This window comes from Sceloporus undulatus, chromosome 5, assembly GCF_019175285.1.
Source record: "Sceloporus undulatus isolate JIND9_A2432 ecotype Alabama chromosome 5, SceUnd_v1.1, whole genome shotgun sequence".
Lineage (NCBI taxonomy): Eukaryota > Metazoa > Chordata > Lepidosauria > Squamata > Phrynosomatidae > Sceloporus > Sceloporus undulatus.
Window position 1 is genome coordinate 110,664,388 of NC_056526.1, and position 22,715 is coordinate 110,687,102.

At 41.1% G+C, this 22,715-nt stretch overlaps 1 protein-coding gene across 9 annotated transcripts in view; it reads left to right on the forward strand.

Annotated features, from left to right (window-relative positions):
- The window catches only part of FRMD4A (FERM domain containing 4A), a 490,170-nt gene that overhangs the window by 361,381 nt on the left and 106,074 nt on the right, over nucleotides 1-22,715 (forward strand). For 8 of the 9 annotated variants that reach the window (XM_042468233.1, XM_042468234.1, XM_042468232.1 and 5 more), the window contains 3 exons: nucleotides 5,182-5,276; nucleotides 12,449-12,541; nucleotides 19,074-19,158. In XM_042468233.1, the coding sequence (XP_042324167.1) occupies nucleotides 5,182-5,276; nucleotides 12,449-12,541; nucleotides 19,074-19,158 (273 nt within the window). Of the gene's footprint in view, nucleotides 1-5,181; nucleotides 5,277-12,423; nucleotides 12,542-19,073; nucleotides 19,159-22,715 lie in introns of those variants that run through there. The other variant, XM_042468236.1, reaches the window with a different exon arrangement.

Here is a 22,715-nt window from a genome sequence, read left to right on the forward strand (position 1 = left end):
TATGCAAATGAGTGGCATACACTTCAGAAGCTACTACCAACTTTCTGAAACAGCCACTACTCAGTACTTCTGTGAGTAATGACAGGTATGGCAGCGTTACATTATTTTTGGGGGGAAAACAACTCCTTTTTATGTATGCATTTTTCTCATAACTTTTTATGATTAATTTTTCACAGAAATCACCAATAGCTTTCTTGAACTCCATATACCATATGCACTCAACTATAAGTTGAGAAGTTTATGCTCAAAAATTGACCCTAAAATCCTGGGTCAACATATACAGCTCAGTACGGTAATACTGCTTAGAAAGGTCTCCCCTTCCCTTCCCTTCCCCAGCAGATGTTAAAAGCTTCTCCTCCAGAACCAGAGAAGTAGTGGTCAGAAGAGGTCCAGAGAAGGAGAAAGAGGGAGGGATGTAGTGTTTTCCTTTCATTTTTTCCCCTTTACATCCTTTGTTACTGCCCCTCGACATCTACAGGTCATATTAAATCCATGATTTTGTCCCTAAAACCTTCCCTTGACTTATACATGAAGTTGACTTGTACATGAGTATATGCAGTAATCTGTTGAAACAGATTTTATTTTAAAAATACAATGTTTACCATAGTGAAAAATGATCTCTGTGCAAAACCATGCAGTAGGAATTTTCAGCCTGCATGGGTTTTTACATAGATAAGATAAATATTTATTACAGTCACAGACCAGGTTTTTAAACAATTGCACTGTATAGAGATGAGAAGATAGCTACAAAGCCCATTATTTCATATGTCTGAAACATTTGTACTGATTAACTTTTTTCATTACATATAGCCTATACACTCTTTTTTGTTGAAAAAGGAATTATCATAATTGAGGTTCCTCTATGACAAATGAGTTTTCACACACACACCACACACACAAAACAAAAGATAACAAGCAACAAAATGCCCCCTCCACAAATTGGTTTTCAGTGATCCATGTTCACAGCAAAGGATTCAGGGGAAGCAAGAAAATGGTGGCAGTGCTCAGTACTCACGGTGGAATGATCCAATCAAGAAACAGGTGGGGCGAGCAATTCAATGTTGCAATGTATCCTTTTTAAGAGGAAAGCTCCAGACAAAATACCAAGTTGTGGTCTGGTGTTATATGGATGAGAACCTTGGGACATCCTCTCCATTTTTTCCCTTTCCAATATACTGGTCCAAAACACACTGCAGAAATAATCCAGTTTGAGATCACTTCAACTGCCCTGACTCAGAGCTAGGAAATCCTGGCAATGCTAGTTTCGTGAGACATTTAACCTTTGCTGTCAGAGAGCTCTGGTACCACAATAAATTACAATACCCAGGATTCCCTGCACTGAGCCAGGGCAGTTAAAGCGGCCTCAAACTGGATTATTTCTGTAGTGTGTTTTGGACTACTGTGCACAGTATTTCCCAAATTGAGCCAATCTAGAGTTACTGATTTGTGTTTCCTCCATAGAGAAAGCCTCCTACTTATCTGATGGATTAGAGACTGAAGCACTGTCAGAAAATGGAATCATGGACCCCAGCTTTGTTTAGTTTGCAAATGCATTTTGGTCTTTGAAAAACATAAATAACACACTATACATTTGCCCCTTGGAACTTGCAGGGGATCCATTCCAGACCCCACCTGCAAGTTCCAAATCTCGCATATATTCAAGCCCCATAAGCCTGAATGGGGTTAATGACAATTGCTCCTCTGTGGATTTTCAAGTCCACAGATCTCAAGTCTGTGGAGGGGTGACTGTATATCATAATGAATGTGTGCAAAGCTTAACCACGCGCATACACACACTGTATTATAAGCACAAATACTTTTACTGTACAGTAATACTGTAAGAGATGCACTGTCCACAATCTTAGAAGCACCACGGAGTAAACTCAGCGGGGAAGTGTCAAGTAGCACCACGTTTGGACAGCTACAGAGGCTTGCTTTGGCATGCGCAAATACCGTTTGCAAAGCAAGCTGAGAGGGTGGGAAAAGGCGTCAAGCCTCTGTAGTCAGCTTGGTCCATCTGCACCCCACCCACCCCCACCTAACTTTGCAAACATCACACATGCAAGAGCAGTCTAAAGCAAGCCTCAATAGGAAGAAGTACGGATGCGAGCCCACTCTTTCCATGCTTGCAAATTACATAGACAAATTCAATTAATAAATTCAAAGAGGAGTCTGCTCTTCCCACCGGCAAGTCTTGGGACTGTGCATATGCATGTGAGTGGCATCAAGTAAGCCTCGTAGGCCAGAAGAACTGGTGAAAGAACAGACCCTTTGTCAAATTAGTGGAACTTGTCTGTAATTTGCAAGTGTGGAAAGAGCAAGTCTTCAAAAATTAAGGTCTGGAAAAGGAGGGGGCTTCAAGGATCAGAAACCAAGATCTCATCATAGATCTTAGTTTGCAGGCCAAACACAAATCATAATTTGCTGGTGGTTTAATTTTTACCAAATGCAGGAAAAGGCTAGGCCAGAGCCTTGAAAAGCTTCAATTTTTAAAACAAAAAGTAATCTGTTTCTCTCAGTAATTATTAGTGGTGAGGAGTGACAGATTATATATTGGTAATTCATTAGCAACCTATTATTTTCAATTGTTTTTAATCATTTAAACACACATTAAAAAGCCCTAAATGATTCTTCCTAAAATGACATTTTGAAATAGTGAGTAAAATGTTTCTCTTGGGGGGGGGGTATTCAGCTTTAATGTCAATGGCATAATAATAGTCAATAGTTAACATGATTGCCACAGTGACAACAATTCCTTTAAAAAGTAAATGTTACTTTTAAGCTCTGGACTATGGTATACTGACACACACTCTGACCCTCTAGTACCCAGCTATGATGCAGGACCTACATGATTGATATTGTCATATATGGTGGAAATAGCACTCAGTTATCAGCAGTATGAGTAACTGTGTTTAGGAAGGAACACTTAAGATGGGCTCCAAGGCAAATAGGGCATTGCCCCATAGATATGTAGGCACAGAGCAAGGACTATGGATGAGTGTAGACTTATTGCCCTTCTTATCTCTGTGGTCTTGTGCTCATCTTGGTGCCAGTTTCTGTGGTAGAACTGATGAAAAGTGTTTTGTTTAATGGAAAACAAACATACCTCTGGGGGGAAAGTCAGGAAATATAACTGAAAAAATATTGCAAGATACCTGCAGTGTTTCTACTGAGCCATTTGTGTGACTTGCATGAAAAGTAGTTGTTGCTCATCACTTTTGCATTGTCAGTGAACTTGGTTCTGTTTATCTAGGCTGCAGCTTTTGGCGCCCAGATCTCTCCAGAGAAAGAAATACAGACTTACTATTCTAGGCTTTCTCTCCATGAGGATATAGCTGTCCTCTGGGCAACTCAGGTACACCTGAGCTCCTACTACACATACTCAGGTTTGCAATTAAATAACACCATTATAATTAAACCCTGCTGGTTTCATTTGGTCATATCTGTGCTCGCGTGGCATTCATTAACCTACTTCTTCTCATCAGCCTTCTCCTCCTAACAACCTTCTTTAGAGCTGGTAATTGTCAACCTGAACTCATATGTTTGTGAAATAGCACTTGGAAAAATGTATTTCAGATTTTCATTTCCATTTCTCATCTTTACCTCATTTGTATTTTGTCTGTTAGGATTTGTTTTGTTTTGTTTTTAATCTTAACTGTACAGGCCCTGGCAAATTAGGTGCAATAAAACAGACAGACAAGGCTTGTATACACTGACTTACATAGTTGCCTATGAAGATTATTAATTACCTCCAGTTTACAGATGGGGAAATCGGTTGAGTGTTTAGCGGTGACTGTTAAAATAATGGTAAGAGTTGCAATCCAACAGCAAATATAGGGCCACACACATTCCCTAGCACTGGTCTAAGATATTATTATTATTATTATTATTATTATTATTATTATTATTATTATTAGGACCACAGAGAAGGACAATAACTTTGCACAGTTGTAAGCAAAGTTATAGATAGTGGCCAACCTTGCAGGAAGACAAACAGCTTAACTTCACAGTATTAAGTATTCCTTCAGGAATACTAAGCTAGTAAGTAAACCTGGTTTACCGCCAGTGCTGGCTCTGACTCAGCCATTGTTCTTCCCAGACCTTTTCATCTCCCATAAGAAAGAGCTGTCTTTTCTTATCTGATGCAGCATATTTTAATAAATGATCTAGTTTTTACAGTAGCTTCTAGAAGAAGAGATCCTTAATCACCGACTGCACCACCCAGCCCTTTCTGAGCTACAAGCCCGGACGGAAATATAGTTGTAACCAAGGCTGTTTTGTTACAAAATTGCAGATGGTAGAAAACAGGAAACAAAAGGTGGAGGAGATGGGAGGGTATGCATGGCAAAAGCCCTGTCACATGATATCTTTAGTATATATACCCCCCCAAGGATGACCTCATGTGCATCATTAACAATCATAACTCCTTTATTCACAGAACCAAGGAACAACATTTTGCATTTATTTGGCTTATTAAATATACCAGGGGACTGCATGATATTCTCAGCAGCTATTCTTGCAGAGAGCCAGTGTGGTGTGGTGATTTGGGTGTTGAACTAAGTCTCTGGAGACCAGATTCAGATCAGACCATTCCAGACAGATGGTAACTGTAGGAGAAAACAACAATTAAGGATTTTGAGATGTGAAAGAGATATAGTGGGAGAAGAATCTCCTTAGTACAAGACCATCTAGTGACTTCACTCATGTTTGTGACTATTGTGATTGTGTCTGCTAACCAGCTCAACTGGAAAGGATTAGTTGTCCCCCACTCATGCAGCTGCTCAGGAGGGGATCCTGCTGTCAACAAACACATACTATACTTCTGGGAGTTGTGTGTACATGCAAGTTAAGAGTCTGGTGTTGGTCTTTCTTCCTATGCTACATAATTGCTTATTTACAGAATGGCAGGGTTGCAGAAGAGCTATAGCTACCAGGCATTGCCAGGAGCAGAGCACAATGCTGCAGTATGTAGATTTGTATGGAGCCTGGCTCAGCCGGCCTCCTCTGGCAGCTTTGGCTGTAAATATGATACTGTCATTATACAGATGTTTTATTTAGTCATCACTGAATTGTTAGAAATGGCACAAGTCTCCTTTCTTCTCTTCCTTGACTGTCCCCCACTCCCCACCCTAACACTCTTTAGCTAAACATCTGTACGTTTTGTTCCCTCTTATCTTCCAGCCAAAGCTTTTGGCCAAGGAGCTGCTAGACCTGGTGGCATCACATTTCAATCTGAAAGAGAAGGAATACTTTGGAATTGCCTTCACAGATGAGACGTAAGTATTTGGCACCAGAATGTGAACATTTCTGAATCAAAAAGTAAGTAAGGGTTTCCTTTCTGGAAACTGCAAAGGAAGGTGAAGGAGCTCTGTGGGGCAAAAGAAGTTTCATTTCCTGAAAATATCTATCAGTAGAGTATCCAGATTCCCAAAGTGTTCCTGAAACCATGACAGATAGAAACTTGAGCCATATTATTAGAATTGTGTATTTGTGTATATTTTACAAGTGTGAAATCAAGGCTAGGTAACTGCAGTTTTCCAGAGGTTGAATTCCAGCTCCCATAATCCACTGGCTATGTCATGGTAAGATTTAATAGGAGATAATTCAGAGCACATCAGGAAAGCCACAGTTGCCTACCGTGGTGTAGACAAGTGAGAACAATATAGACATTTTAATTGTCAAAAAAGGTTGCTAGATTGAACTGAAATCTAAATGCTTCAGTCAAGAAAAAGAAATCTACTTCCTATTGCCACCTCTTTATTGAAATCATATCTTAATTTCCTTTCCTTTATATTGGGAGCTTTTTATAGGAACAAAGGCAGTTCTAGTTAAGCATTTGTCACGCAGCAGCTGGAACAAAAAAAAATCCATTGGATGGTGCAAAATAATCAATTTCAATTAGATATTATCTTCATTATTTTTAACAAGTTTTTCTCCATAGTAAAATGCCTGTGTCTCCTGAGATGCAATCCAACAAGAGCTGGTCCCAAACAGCCAATATTGCCTTCAGTATGGTATAAGTAGGAACCGGGCACTGTGGGCCATACCTTATGTTACCTGGAATGGATATGAAGGTGTACTGATGTAAGACTGGTATTTTCTAAACATTAGGCCTGTGAGTAACAATTACTCATCTAGTATGATACATAAAGCAGTTAGCTTTTTTCTGTTGTTTATGATAATCATTTCAAAATATTATATAAAACATTTCCACAGCAATTTTTATGCCTAGAAGCTCTTGCATGTCTCCAGTAGCATCTGTAGCAGTGTGGCCATGCTGGCTGGAGGATTTTGATAGCTGTTGCCCCAAAAAATAACTTCCAATCTCTGCTCCACAAGAGCGCTGCCCAGGCCTATTGAGCTTTACTTGTTGCTGCATGTGAACTAAGAATAAACTCAAGAGGAAGCACACATACATGGCTGTGCATGTTAGAGGAATATCAGTAGAGATGATAACCTGACCCCCAAGGTCCCTTGTCTGTCATGACTGATCTTCCCACCAAGGAACTTCAGTAAACTACCCAGAGCATGGTTTCAAAAACACTGCTTTAACAGTCAAGTGAAAATGTGCCTTTTGAAGAGGAAGGTATTCCTTGGGCAAGTGAAATGGTTAGCTAAGCATTGCTTGTGATTGTTATGCCTGTGAATGCAGCTTACTGTTGAGGTTGTTATTTTTCTAGCTTTAAAGTTATATTTTCAGGATCCTGTTTGTTACTTTACTGTGTGATCATTTCACATATTAATGTATAATATTGCATTGTTGCTGTGTGCCTTCAAGCCATTTCTGATTTACAGTGACCCTATCACGGGGTTTTCTTGGTATGATTTGTTCAGAGAGAGCTTGCTTTTGCCTTCCTCTGAGGCTGAAAGAATGTGACTTGCCCAAGTTCACCTGTGGGTTTATATTTCTTTATAGAAATATGTGCACTGCTTTGGCTCAAAACCAGCAAAGGAAAAGAAAGCATAAATATAGAGTTTTCATTCAATGCCAAAAATTTAACTGCAAATATTAACTCTTCTCCATGATGTCATCTGAACTGAATTGGGAGTGCTATAACATTTTTTAAAATTAAATAATATTTCTATCCTGCTTCTCTTTTACAAACAATCGGAGTGGCTTACACTTTAAAATTATAACAATACGTTATATAAATGACCCACTTTTCCCTCCCCCCTTAAAATGACAATTAAACATGACAATTAAAATAGTCTGTTAGACACTCTAGAAATTAAAAATGATAAAATTAACAGTTTTTCAAACAGGGGCAACATAAGAGTACTCCACTTTTATGGCCAGGGTTTTCCTGTTCAGGAAAGGCCTACCAGAAGAGATCTATCTTGACAGCTTTTTTAAAGCTATCTAAGCTGGTGATGTGATGGATCTCTTCCGGCAGGCCATTCCACAATCTAGGTGCAGCCAAAGAAAAGGACCTCTGGGAAGTAGCAGTCAATTTGGTCTTTAAAGGCTACAATAGGTTCCTCCCAGAGGAACTGAGTATGTGGAGTGGATTATACGGAAGAAGGCAATCCCGTAAATAGGTTGGGCCCAAGCCATGTAGGGCTTTAAAGGTCAAAACCAACACATTGTACTGTGCTCGGAAAACAACAGGCAGCCAGTGGAGTGATTTCAAAATCGGTGTTATATGGTCACTCCTGAGTTTTCCAGTGACCAACCTGCTTGCCATATTCTGTACTAATTGAAGTTTCTGGGTTAAACACAAGGGTAGAGCCATGTAGAGCACATTGCAGAAATCGAGTCGTGAAGTTAACAGTGCATATACCACAGTTTTCAGGTCCTCTGGTTCCAGGAAAGGATGCAGCTGGCATATCAGATGATATGGGATGATTGTGATTCCCCATCCACAGTCTAGCATCTCTTAGTACCCCAGCATTACTTGGGGAAGTTGTTGCTGTCTAGCTGTTAGGACAAATACATAGCTCTTTTCAGAAAGCTGATGACAGCACCAAACAGCAATTCAGAAGTGGGGATTTTGTCCCTTCTGGTTCTTCCTACTTCCTATGCTGCTAATGTGTACAGAAACATATAGAGAGTCCATCCACACTGCAGAAATAATCCAGTTTGACACTGCTTTAACTGCCATGGATCAATACTATGGAAATTAGGGAATGGCAGTTTGTTGTGGCACCAAAGTGATGTCAAACCGGGTTTTTCTGCAGTATGGATGCCGCCCTAGCCATAGTTGAATTAGGGGCTGATGGTGTTGAATAGTTGAATTAGGGGCTGATGGTGTTGAATAGTTGAATTAGGGGCTGATGGTGTTGGAAGGCGACCTGACCTTAAATCCACTGATTATGGTGCAGAAAGGAGCCACACCACATCTTCATGAAGCACAAAGTCCTGTCCAGATCACTTTTCAAGAACCTCCCTTTGAGCCACCTTATGCTTTAGTGGAAAGCTGACATCACCCTGCCCTACTTTCCTTGGCTGGAGAAGGTGCTGTAAGGATGGCAAGGTTGTAATTGCGTTGTGCTGCTTGAGGAAAGCGGAGAGGGGGCCAGCCTTGCTTCTCCAGGTGAGGAACTTTGATGTCTTGTATAGGGCCCAGATGCCAGAATTTCCTTTCTCCTGCACCAGAGGAAACATGGAAGCGGATACATTCATACACATCTGGTTGTTGAGGTGATAGCAGCCATGGCAGTCAATGTATGGCTACAGGAATTCTTACAACGTGCTGTTCCATCCAGAAAGTATTACCATAATTAATAATCCTCCAGGCACATCTGTATCAAAACACTGCACTGGTTTTAATTGAAAAATTAATCAAGAATCAGCTGACTTGCTTTTTAAAAACTCCTAAACCCATTGAGAGCCCTAAGAAATATCCACCGATGTGGGTTTAGATTGTGTGTTTAATGGAAGTGGGAGGCTTGTGGCAGCAGCCCTAAAATAATATGAAAGTAATTCTTCAGCTCAAGAGGAAAATCTCTGCAGGTGTAATTTATCTAGGAATGATTTGTACTGGGGATTTCCATTCATTAGCTGCACTGTCTCATGACAACCTGAATAGAAAATCAATAGGAACAACCTTTGTGTTGGCGACTTAATAGCTCCTTTTGGTAATATAGGGTCATTACCTCATGCAACATGACCAGAATTAGCTAGCCATGCTATCTATAAAATAGCATGCTATAGAAGTCAGGGGAGGAGGGGGGGAGAATAGTAATCATAGTTGAGAGATCTTGGAAACATTTAACAGTCCTAGCCATCATCATAGAGTCATATTCCAAAAACTAGTCATTGTGTTTTTGTGGGAGGGGTGAGGTATTCTTGTGTAAATCGAGCAGAATGTAGAAAAGTTACTTTTGCTGCCAATGAAGATTTTCATACCTGGCTCCATCGCTGGTCAAAAGTGGCTAATACGTCCTTAAAAGGTGGAGGAAGGGCACATGTCTGAAGCCAGGCATGCTTCCTCTATCTTCAAGGCATTGTCGCGCCCTCCTTTGTGTCCCTGAATTATCGCAAGGGGAGCAGATTTCCTATGAACACAAACTTTGCATTCCCAGGAACGATTGGGGATGCAAAGGAGGGAGCACCAATGGAGCCAGGTATGAAAATCTTCTAAGATTCCCACAGCCCACCAGCCAAAATGACCAGGCTTGAGGATACTGGCAGTTGTACTCCAAATGGTTTTTCCTCCCCCCACATTCTGAAACCAAATATGGTTATGTACTTTGACAAACAAGGGTTAACTCTTGCCACAGATATGACAGAATAGAGATGGATCCTGTTCTGACCAGTTGCCTGGCCTTTAGGTGACTGAGCAGGGCCTGGTTCTGAGCTTCCACATATGCCCACTTGCAATGGCAGCAGGCAAATGTAGCAGACTGAGGCTCAGCCTGTGAAGGACCTGGGACAGCTCCCAAGTGAGACAGATGGTAATGATCTGGAACAACTCTGAATTTCCACAGATCCCTTACATCCAAGATGGGCCCAATGACTGTCAGGATCCAAGCCTCTATGGTGAAAATCTGTGGAGTTCAAAGCCAGGTTGCTGTGAATCGGGGGAGGCAATTTCTGAACTTCAAGAGCAAGCATTGTCACTCCTGCATCCACTGGGTCACCTTACCCCATTGTATTGCCAAATCTGACATTTCCTTTTCAAACAAGGCACCATGGGATCTGTATTTTTTTTTAAAAAAAAAAAGTTGAAGCATGCTTTTAGGAGCATGATTTGACTTGAAAATGGGCAGCATTGCACATGGTCTGTACACAGGTACTGTTTTTGTCCCATTTTTAGCCTCGATCAGATAGCTTTTTTAGGCTATTGGGATATTCTGTAAATAGAAAATAGTGGAATATATCTCCATAATTTGAGAGCCATCATGGTGTAGTGATTTGAGCATTGGACTATGATTCTGGATACCAGAGTTCAAATCCCCACTTGATCATGGAAACACACTGGGCAGTCATACCCTCTCAGCCTCAGAAGAAGTCAAAGGCAACAAACTCCCCTCTGAACAAGTCTTGTCAAGAAAAGCCTGTGATAGGGTTGCCATAAGTCAGAAATGACTTGAAGTGTGCAACAACAAAGCTTCATAACCTGGCCAAGAGGTACCCACTTGCACTGGGACCAGGCAGGCCTGCTTAGCTTCTGTAATTGCTACTGGATAACTCAGGTATATTTAGGTCTGCAGAATCCTTCTCCTGCTCCTTTCTTCTGATGCTGCAGTGGTTAAATGTCTGTACTGCAGCCACTCACTCACAAACCACAAGATTGCGAGTTCAGTACCAGCCAGGGCTCAGGCTTGACTCAGGCTTGCATCCTTCTGAGGTTGCCAAAATTAGTACCCAGCTTGATAGGGGCAATTAGCTTACAATTGTAAACCGCTTAGAGACTGCTTAGAGTGGTATGAAGCAGTATATAAATGCAGCTGCTATTGCTACTCATACAATCCTAAGATGACAACAAGGATGTCCTTGAATTATCTCTTATTTGCCATCTAGAAATACTAAACCATATGTCTTCCTTTGCATTTGTCATTGTTAACTTGCCTCATTGCAACTGTGTAAATGAGACATCTCCAATCTTCCCTATGTTTAATCACTCTGCTTAGGTCCTGCAGGCTCAGGCTCATGGCCTCCCTTATTGAATCTACCCATCTGGCATGTGGTCTTCCTTTCTTTCTGCTTCCCTCTACCTTTCCTACCATTATTGTCTTTTCCAATGAGTCATGCCTTCTCATGATGTGGCCAAAGTACAACAGCCTCAGTTTCATCATCTTTGCTTCCAGGGAAAGTTCAAGTTTGATCTGTTCATTTACTTATCTTTTTGGTTGTCCTCAGCCCTCTTCTCCAGCACCACATCTCAAATGAGTTTATTTTCTTAGATGACTCAGTGGCCCAGTGCCATAGAAGGCAACTTTAAGCATTCATGGACTCATGCATACCTTCACTCTCCAGTTTCTCTTGTCAGGCAGAAAAAACATGTCCTCACTGTTGTAGCTTCTATTCAGAGCTTGGAAACATTACTTTGTGGGATTACAGCTCCTCAAATGTCCCAAACAGTATTCATGCACGCTGGAAACTATAATCCAAAAATTATTCCAAGCTCTGCTTCTATATTATTGTTATATTTATGTTATGTTATGTTATATTATGTTATGTTATGTTACACTACACTACACTACACTGTTGGAGGAAGGTCTCAGTGTCTACTATTGCCAGCTTTACAAGAGAAAATGGCACTAAACAACTACTGTGGCAAATTCAGAGAAAACTTTAGTAACTATTGTTCTGTGTGTGCATGAGTATGTGTGTGTGCATGCGTGCAAGAGAGAGAAACAGCTGTGTTTTCAAAAGATCTTGAAAGGCAACTTGGCAGTCTCTATTTGCAAGGCAGTTCCAGACATACTGGGTGGCAAATAAAAAGTCTGAGACATTGTTTGGCTCTGTTTTAGCCTGCAGTGAAATATTACAGGCCTTATATAAACTCCTAGCACTAATGACTTTTAATGGAAAACCTGACAGGCTTTCAATTATATAGTCACACCAAGGGTGGTGGGGCTGCAATAAAGGACAAAAGCACTTATCTTTTTGGTTCTCCATCTCCTCGTTGTACATCTTCTGTTTTCACACTGACAGGTTGAACTTTATGTGTTAAACATTTAAGCATGAAATGAAACTGCCATTGTTCCCACTGCATTGTTTTGTGTGTTTTTCAAGTACTGCATGATCATCTAAGAAAAGCAGCTTTCTATTCTGTGTGACTTCAGTATTATACTCTGAGTCACCATGGACAGTGGAATGAATCCCTAACTTGGAACCCTTACTTTGTTGGACAACAATTCCCAGAATCCAACTAACAGCATGGCTTCTAGTAGTTGTGGTAATCTAAAATATGACTTTCTCAAGTTCTGGATGAAGCCTACTGTTGCCATTCTATGCACTCACCTCACTACATCCTTCTCCCTCCCTTTCTGTTACCAGGGGTCATCTGAACTGGCTTCAGCTGGACCGGAGAGTGCTGGAACATGACTTCCCCAAAAAGTCTGGACCGGTTGTTTTGTACTTTTGTGTCAGGTGAGTATCTGCTTGGTCAAGTCAGCTCTCAAAATGTATCATCATGGCAAGATTTTCTATCTTTGTTCTGATAGCTAAGATCCACTTTAGCTTTGAGCCATAGGTCTCAAAGGTCTGTGATCTGTGACTCAGGAAGTCCCCATCTTGGAAAATAGGAAGCTAGATCACCAAAGGAGGGGAGGTTATAGCTCATTGGTAGGTGTTTTCCATGTACAGTTGGCCCTCCACATTTGCAGCTTTGACTTCTGTGGATTTGATTATTCGATTTGATTAATATGTTCTCTCTAGGTCCTCAAGCATGACTCTATGGTCAATATCTGCCAAACGCAGTGGAGGGCCTAGAGATAACATTTCTCAAGACATTTGTAGGTCCTCCATTGCAATTCTATGGTCAGCTTCTAATAGATATTGACCATAGAGTTGCACTGCAGGACCTAAAGATTCCTAGAGAAGTGTTCTATGAGGTAAAAAAAATAGTGATTTTTTTTATTTGCAGTTTTTCCATTTTCATGGGGGTCCTGCACCCCTAACTCCAGCAAATTGTTGCTGAACCTAAAGGCTATCCACTCAGTACCCTTACAACTATAAGTGGATCGAGTTCTCTGAATGCTTTTGGCTTCAGAAGACCTCTCCAAAAGAAGCCACAGTCGCTCATGTGTTGGACCTCCTGGTGTCCTTATCCAGTTGTTCTTCCTGTCTCAGATTAAACATTACCTTGTAGCCATATCATAGCACTTCTTGTTTATCAAATCTACTAGTCAGGGGGTTCTTGAATGATTACGGGACTTTACACCCTTCTAGAATGAGGCCTTTTTAAAATGGTTTTAGAGGAGATGGCTTCCTTTGTCTTAAGATTACTCATTTGGTGGAAAGCTTTTCTAGTAGCAGCCACCATGGACAGAAGAGCTATGAAGTTGTGTGCTTTGTGAGGGGATCAACCTCACATTCATTAGACTGGATATTTCCTTCTCGTTGACAGTCCTGTTTCCTATCCATCTCAGTCAAGACATTTTTCTTCCAGAGCTCTTCCTTAACTGCCTGGATGTTCTAGGGCCCTAGCCTTCAGAGTCATTTCCTCAATCACTCTCTACAAAGAAGGGACAGTCTGTGTTAGAAACACATCATCTCTAATTGCATCAACTATCCATCTGGCATATGAGCTAATAAGCAAGTCACCCTCTGCCCAAGTGAGAAGTCATCCAGCTACAGTGATTGCAGCTTCAGCTACATTCCTGAAGGGGATTCCTCTGCATAACATCTGCAGAGCTGCCACATAAACCAGATTGCTCACTTTTGTTTCTCACTATCCCTTGGATTTGGGGTCACAGATGGAGGCTGCATTGGGGAGGGCTATGCTTTTCTCCTATGTGGCATGATACTCCCTCCTCCAGTGGTTATTTGCTTGCTGCTCTCCCATTTGTATGAGTCACAGACCTCACACAAGGTCCTCACAGAGGACAGGTTGCTTACTGTAGTTCTTCAAGTGGTCATTTATGAAATCACACAACTCTGCCCATCCTCCTCTCGTTGTGTCCTGGCATTCCTTAGATCCTTGGCTGCTGCTTTGGCATCCATGGAACTGAGGGCTTAGGTAGAACATGAGCTGGTAAGTCACTCCAGAGATAGGGCAGGGTCGCTGTCAAAATGCTTGTGTAACAGCTCTAAAACATTCCACCAAATGATACATTGTGCTGGCACAGGATAACTCATTTGTGTGATTTCACAGATGACCACATGTAGAACCATAGTTACAGATCCTCAATCTGTCTTTCTGGCATCCAGAAATCAAATCCCATTAATTCTTTTAAAAGACAACTGACCAGCCAGTCAATTTTGTTATATGTGAAAAGGAAAGGAAAAAAAGAAATACAGTGTGCTCTTGGTATCCGATGGGGTTTGGTTCCAGGACCCCCCCCCCCCCCCAACACCACAATCCATACATGCTCAAGTCCCATTAAATACAAAGGCATAGTAAAGTGGTGTCCCTTATATAAAATAGCAAAATCAATATTTGCTTATTGGAATTTATATATATATATATATATATATTAAATATTTTCAGTCCGTGGATGCTTGAATCCATGCATAAAAAATCCATGGATAAGGAAGGCTAACTGTACAATCAAATATACTATTTGAATTGTGGTTTTCACAATCTTTATTGGTGAGTATGATAGAAGGCTGGAGACTGGTTTACATACACCTTGAGCCAGTTTCCCTCACATTTTTCCTTGATTCTGGCTCAACAATGTGAGTGCCTTCTACTTCCCATAATTCTTTCCTTTGTCAGTTACTTAGATTTTATTGGGAGTGAATGACAAGGATGACCTTGGTGTAAAGCAAATGTGCAGAGAATCATGTTATATAGAAGCAGCTGAGAATGAAGATTTTAGTTAAGGTCAGATAAATAGCTTTAATGCTTGAGGATAAAAATCTACCATCACCTAGCATTCCTATACCCCACATATTTCTGTCGAGTTGTGTTCAGCCTCCACAGTGACTGAAAGAAAACAGACAAGATGCTTTCTTTCCAGCATGCAATTTCTGGCATACTAAGGCTAAATTGCCCATCATTATTTCTGATTGCTGGTGTTTGGAGAAGGAAAGAGAATAGGACTGAACACAAGAGGGATCCCACTCTTCTTTTCCCCTGAAGACTGATATGCTAGGTAGATGTTAAAGCCGGTAGAAAGTTCTGCTCTCAGAGGGAGAAGCCACAGAGGTTTTTACTGGGTTTTGCACTTCCTTTCCAGATGCTTATTTAGCAGGTCAGCAACAGGGTTATTTTTTTCCCATTTGCCAAGAAACTGTATGTGTTAGAAAACAGAGTGTAATTCAGTCAGGAAAGCCTGTGCGGGCTGTTTGAACATTGTCTGGAGGTCCTGTCTAAGTGGAATTCCCACTGTACTTTATTAGTCTGCCTATGTAATCAATACAGCCTTCTGGCAAATTATGATAGCAGAACATGTGGTGATTCTGTGTTCAAAAACTACAGTCCAAATCTGGCTGATTTCCTCTCCACAATGCCAGTGATACACATAACCTTCAGAAGAATCAACCAGAAGGGAAGCCTGATCATGAACAAAGGCATCTCTGAGGTGGACGTAGAATGGGGCTATAGAGGGCTAGCAAACTGGGAGGCAATTGTTTAGGAAAGATAACAGACTGGGAGACAATGAGATGCAAACTTCAAACAAGGAAGACCATTTGATTTGGCAAGCTCCTTCAAAATACCAACTACAGATACTGTTGTCACCTGTTTCACCCATTACATTTTCATATACAATGAGTAGAAGCCTAGCTTCTTTCTATGCTAAGCCACCTGGAAATTAATACAGAATATACTAGTAATCTACATGATATTAAATGTCAAGAGAAAAGCATTTGGCTTTTAAAATTGCATAGCTCGGGGCCAAAGTTACCCACATTTGATTCTGTGGCTGAAGAACTGGTGGCCTCACAATCGAGATAGCTTCTCCAAAAATCTTATTAAGCAGATCACGGCTGCATTGCCAACATTGGTTTAAGTTCATGATGGACACAGATAGCTATTGTTGTAAAGTGATAACAGAAATCTGGAGAAGATGTGCTTTGTCTGTTTTTATGCTTTGGTGTCTATGCATCTTTACTTGTACCAATAACATCAGCGGACTTGTAAATGTTGCTTGGTTTCAATTACAAGCATTCCTAGCTATGGACTGCACTGGCTATGTCTGATGGGAACTGTGGTCTGACAAGATCCGGAGGGGCACATTTTTATTATCCTCATAATTAAAGTTTCCAAGAGCATGAGCCAGACTTTTAGATATAAGGAATACAATACTGCCCTCTGGTGTGCAAAAGAAGCATTTGCTCTAGTGAGTAGGCGCGCAGCATCCCCCCCCCCATTTTTTGCAACTGTCATACTATGAGTAGCACTGCAAGAAAAAACTTATGACACCTTCCAGTCTGATAGTATTCAAAGACATAGCCATGTTAGTCTGGAAAATCAGTATAGAAAGAGTTTTTGTAACACCTTTGAGACTAAATGAAAGAAAGAAGTGGTAGCATGAGCTTTCATTGATATAATAGTTATAGTTGTATAATAGTTATATGCATTTAATTTTCCTTTCGACTTTTAACCCCATGGGAGATATGGGGCCAGTCACAGATATTATCTTAGCATGTATTTATGACACTCCTGTAAGGTAGAAAGAGATTATTAGCTTCACACATAAGTTTGGAAGACAAGTAAAGGTGATGTGATTGTGATTGAACTGAACACTGAAATAAGTTCTTCCCATTTACACTCAGGCAACTACAGTGGACCCTTGTTATACGCTGGGGTTTGGTTCCAAGATCCCCTGTGTATAACAAAATCTGTGTATGCTCAAGTCCCATTAAATATAATGACATAGCAAAACGGTGTCCCTTATAAAAAATTGAAAATCAAGGTTTGATATTTGAAATTTATACTTTTTTTGAACATTTTCAAACCGTGTATGCTTGAATCCGTGTATAAAAAATCTGTGTATAAGAAGGGCCAACTGTACGTTTACATCATTTTTATTTCCTCCCTAAAAGGGAAATGTCACCTGTAACGGAGATCAAGTGCAGGTTACTTTTAATGGCGGGTTACAGACCGCCAAAAAATACGTATGAAATACGTATTAGGGTTAGGAAGGGGCGGTGCTTCCACACACCCCTAACCCTAGTACGTATTCCATACGTACAACATGGCGGCGCCCCTTCCACATGGGGGCCGCCATGTTTACGTATTGGACGCATAGCGTCCAGACGTGTTGCGGCGCCTATGATGTCGCGAATGCGCCAGAGGCGCCTCGCGATGTCATAGAGGCGCCGCAAAAAGAAGCTCCAAAATGGCTGCTGCGGCTCCCTCACGGAGCAAATGGCGCCGGCGGGAGACCGCCTCAAAGCGGCAGTCTATATCCCGCCAATGATTGCTTTAGGAACAGTGTGATATAGAAATTAATAAATACATCCAAATTATCATCTTTACTGCTAACAAAAAGGTGGGGAGAAAAAAACATTTGGAACAAAATTTGGGGAACTTAGGGCCCAAATAGACAAGCCAAAATAAAGCTGCTTTGAGTCATAGTTTTTTGTGGGTTTTTCAGGCTATGTGGCCATGTTCTAGCAGAGTTTCTTCCTGACGTTTCGCCAGCATCTGTGGCTGGCATCTTCAGAGAATGTTTGCCTGGACTTGGCTATATATATTGTGTGATCTGGAAAGGCAGGAGGACTACCCTGAGGACTGCCATTAGCAACCAACAATACACATGCAAATCACTCCTGCCTTTCCAGATCACACAATATATATAGCCAAGTCCTTTCCAGGCAAAAATTCTCTGAAGATGCCAGCCACAGATACTGGCGAAACGTCAGGAAGAAACTCTGCTAGAACATGGCCACATAGCCCGAAAACCCCACAAAAAACTATGGATGCCAGCCATGAAAGCCTTTGACTTCACACTGCTTTGAGTCACTTTGGAGGTATGCTGTTTAAATGACACACACGTTTTAAGAGGCCAGAATCTGCGCCAAAGTTGTGCTGCAGTCCTTAGGACTGAAGTGTGGCTTTGGTGCACTTCCGGCAACAAGGCAGGAGTTCTGTTTGTTCAGGCAGGATGTATGTAACTGGGTGGTGGTAGCTGGAGAATAAAATGCTAGAGAAGCTGCGGCTGTGCTGCTGTTAAAGAGATGAGATGGGCCTTGGTTTGCAGGTACTTACAAAAGTCTTCTCTAACAAAAGTGAGACTCTTGTGGCATTTACTATTGGCTACTGCTGATGGGAGATGTAGTTAGACAACATCTGGAGGACCACACAATCCCTACCTCCATTCTGTTTTTTTTGAAAATCAGTTTAAAAGATTAGTAGGCACATTGAAAACAATTGAGGCAAGTTGTCTCAATGGAAGTGGCTTATCTAAGGCCACCTGTAGAGTTCCCATAAGAGATAGCAGCTATGTCACATCTCAGTTTTATAACAGTTGTGCTTAACTACCCCTCCTCCCTCCCTCCCTCCCTCCCTCCCTCTCTCAACCATGTGGAGTAAAGTATCAGGTGCTTGCACTTTTACCACGCTTATGGAAAACTGCAGATTCAGCATCCCTGTAAAAGGTTTTTAGTTCTTTTCATTTTATATTCAAGGGTCATTTCTCACTTTCATCATTTTTACAAAAGCCAATTCAAAACCAATTATTCCCAGACTAGGATGCACCTGCTTCTTAAGAAACAAAACAATACAACTATCAAGGACAGGGAATGGGGAGGTAAATCCCAAAAATATTTATGGAATATAAATCAGTATCTGAAATAAAACAGTACTGAATGGTCATGTCTTAAAGGACACACAAATCTTTTCAAGAGTCATAACACAATCACTTTTAAAAAATCTTTTCTCTCAGTCCTAAATATTCCACTGGGCATATTTTTATTTATTTATTTAATACATTTGATAGGTTCTTGTGTGTTTACCTACAGGCTGCAATTTCTTTCCTGCATTTATATGTGTTCTGTGTTTCATTTCTAGGTTCTACATTGAAAGCATATCCTACCTAAAGGATAATGCAACAATTGAGTTGTTTTTCTTGAATGCAAAGTCTTGTATATATAAGGTAAGCCCCTGATTTCTCTTCTTCATGTTGTTGATGTTGAGCATTTGGGCAGATATTCTGAGATGTCTGTCTTCTGCAGACACAAAGCCCTGAATGCAACATTTAGTTCCAACTGGAATAAACACACTGAATCAAAGGGAACTTGATCAGTCCACTCTAAATAAATGAAACAAGTATAATTTGACTTAGCAAATTTCCATTCATACAGTGGATCTACTCAGGTTGGAACCAACAACTGGGATTAGGTGAGAGAGGATAAGTATCTCTCTCCCCAGTCCTCTATATATAGCAGCTTAATTTATCCTCTGCCGCATAAAGCAAATTCTGCCTGTGCTCAAGCCCCATTTAAATGAATGGGGCTAATGCATGTGGCAGTGTGGTGGTGCAACGGGTGTGTGCCCCATTATTCCCTATGGGACACGCCACCCCTTCTCCCAGCATGGCTTTCAGTGTATCCTGAAAACCGCGTAAAGTGCTCCCACGTATGATGCGGGTGCACTGTACTAAAGTCAGAATCATTCAAGCCATTGTATTCTCAGTTACCATGTACGGATGTGAGAGCTGGAAGTGAAGGAAGCAGACAGAAAGAAAATCAACTCATTTGAAATGTGGTGCTGGAGAAGAGTACTTAGGATACCATGGACAGCCAAGACAAACAAATGTGTTCTTGAACCCATCAGACTAGGGCTGTCCTTGGAAGCAAGGATGATCAAGTTGAGACTATCATACTTTGGCCACCTAATGAGAAGGCAAGGATCACTAGAAAAAAACAATAATGCTAGGAGAGGGTAGAAGAAAGAGAGGAAGACCATAAACCAGATGGATAGACTCAATCATGGGGGTTATGGGCAGGGGCTTGCAGGATCTGGGTAAGGCAGTGGAGCATAGGGATTCTTGGAGATGTCTCATCCACAGGATTGTCATGAGTTGGAACTTACTCAAGGGCAGCTAACAACAACAAGGCAAACTTATCAAGGGGTTTTCTTAGCAAGTTTCTTCAGAGGAGGGTTGCCTTTGCCATAGCCATCCTCTGAGGCTGAAAGAGTGTGACTTGCCCAAGGTCACCCAGTGGGTTTACAGATTTGAACCCTGGTCTCCCGAGTCCTGGTCCAGTGCTCAAGCCACTACGCCATGCTTGCTGTCAGCACAGATTTTCTAAAGTAAAATTACTGTTTACAGTTGCAATCGTAGTGACCTTTTGAATCTATTTGAGACCTGTTTTGTTTTTTAATGACCCATTTTTTCTTTGCTATAGAGCTCAATTTTATTAAATAAGTACCCATTTCATTTTCATGTGATCTTCATTTATGGATGCTCATTGTGTTTACAGCTTTCAGCATAGAGGCATATTTCAGAGAAAGGATGGCTTTGTAGTTAAAACTAAGTCAGAGGTGGGGCAGTGCTGAATTTGATTCCCTGCTTTGTCTTTTCCTCATTGCCTTTCTACATGCCTTTGGGGTATGGGGGGAGGAAGGAGGGAGATTGGTTAATTTACTCAATGCCATAGCTAAACTGTGGGAACTATCTGATTTCCTTTCTCCCAAGGTGTTTGTGAATGGGCTGTCTTGTCTTACACTTGTGAGCTTAGCCTGCAATGCAAATTAATAACATGACCGTGTCTCTTATCTGCCTGAACCCTTAGGCCTTCTAGCACCACAAATCACAGTCCAGTTGCTACTCTGAGAGAGAGGTAAATCCAAGATCAGGGGGAGTGGTTTCTAAAGAGCATGCATAGTCGCCCCTAGTGCAAATCATACAACCCAGGAGCAGAGCTTGGGAAATTTACGTTTTAGAAGACAGCTTCCAGAATCAGCCAGCCTGCACAGTAACTGGCCATGTTGTCTGGGGCTTGTGTGATTTGTGGTCCAAAAATTACTTTTGTTTGGTCATGAACTTAAGATAGCCTTAGGCAAGCCATTTTCGATCTCAGTTGTATTTGTAATATAGGTGAAACAATGCTGACCTCTTGCTGAGTCACTTTAGGAAGTACTGGTATCATATATGATGTGGTCTAAACACTCTAAAAGACTAAAACAGTGCTCAGTGGTGTTACTGTTGTTGTGCGGTTAATCTTTGGCATATATTTAAAGATTTAAAATTGAAATTACTAGACACTTTACTTGGCATTTCAGCTTCGCAAAGTAACAACTCATTCATGCCCAATTGTAACCCTTTGCACGTGGCTTTGAGTACAGTAATCCAACACAGCAAGGGAAAGTGCATATAAGTCATTTCTGCATATAGCTGAGCATGCAGGATCATGATGAATGAAGAGGAAACAACAAAAGGAGATGACATAGGCTGTGGTTGTTCATAAAGCCTACACAATTTGCCCTTTAGACATAAATGCTCTAGCATTGCCAGTCAAACAGTAGTTACCAATGCACTGAGCCATCTGACTGTGACCATTGTATTCAAAGCCACTCTTAAGCAGATTTTCATTATCTATGTTTCAGAGAGGGAGACAAGTCATGCTTCAGATGATTTGCTGCTCAGTCTAAGTTTGGGCAGTCTAAACACAGAGGAAGGGAGGTGAACTTTGTATACCACAGCTTGTTTAAGATTTCCAAAGTTGAGCTCATGTAGCCTCCCTTGATCCAGATACAACCAGGCCAACTGATGATATTTTGCTGCTTGAGGTGGAGCAGCAGGTGGCGACTCAAGTCTAGGAATATGGTGTTCAAAGCTTTCCCAGTTAATTTGACACACGAGACAGAAAGTCCCATAAAAACATCTACCCATGTATTGCAGTAAAAATAATAAGAGCAAAATAGATAAATAAAATATACTGCCCTTTCATGACATTCATTGGGTGCTCAACATTGGCTCCTTTTCATCCTGGAGAGAAGTGACCAGTGGGGTCCCACAGGGCTCTGTCCTGGGCCCAGTGCTATTCAACATCTTTATCAATGACTTGGATGACAGAATTGGGGGCATACTCATCAAATTTGCAGATGACACCAAATTAGGAGGAATAGCTAATACCTCAGAGGAGAGAATCAAAATTCAAAATGATCTGAATAGACTAGAAAGCTGGGCCAAAGCTAACAAAATGAAATTCAACACGTAGAAATGTAAGGTACTACGCTTAGGGCGAAAAAATAAAATGCACAGATATAGCATGGGGAACACCTGGCTGAACGAGACTACATGTGAAAGGGATCTAGGAGTCCAAGTAGACCACAAGTTGAACATGTGTCAACAGTGTGATGCGGCAGCTAAAAAGGCCAATGGAATTTTAGGCTGCATCAATAAAAGTATAGTGTCTAGATCAAGAGAAGTAATAGTGCCACTATATTCTGCTTTGGTCCGGCCCCACCTGGAATATTGTGTCCAGTTCTGGGCACCACAATTCAAAAAGGACAATAAGAAACTGGAGCATGTCAAAAGGAGGGTGACTAAAATGATGAAGGGTCTGGAAACCATGCCCTATGAGGAATGACTTAGGGAGCTGGGGACGTTTAGCCTGGAGAAAAGAAGGTTAACATGTGATATGATAGTCCTGTTTAAATATTTGAAGGGATGTCATATTGAGGAGGGAGCAAGCTTGTTTTCCA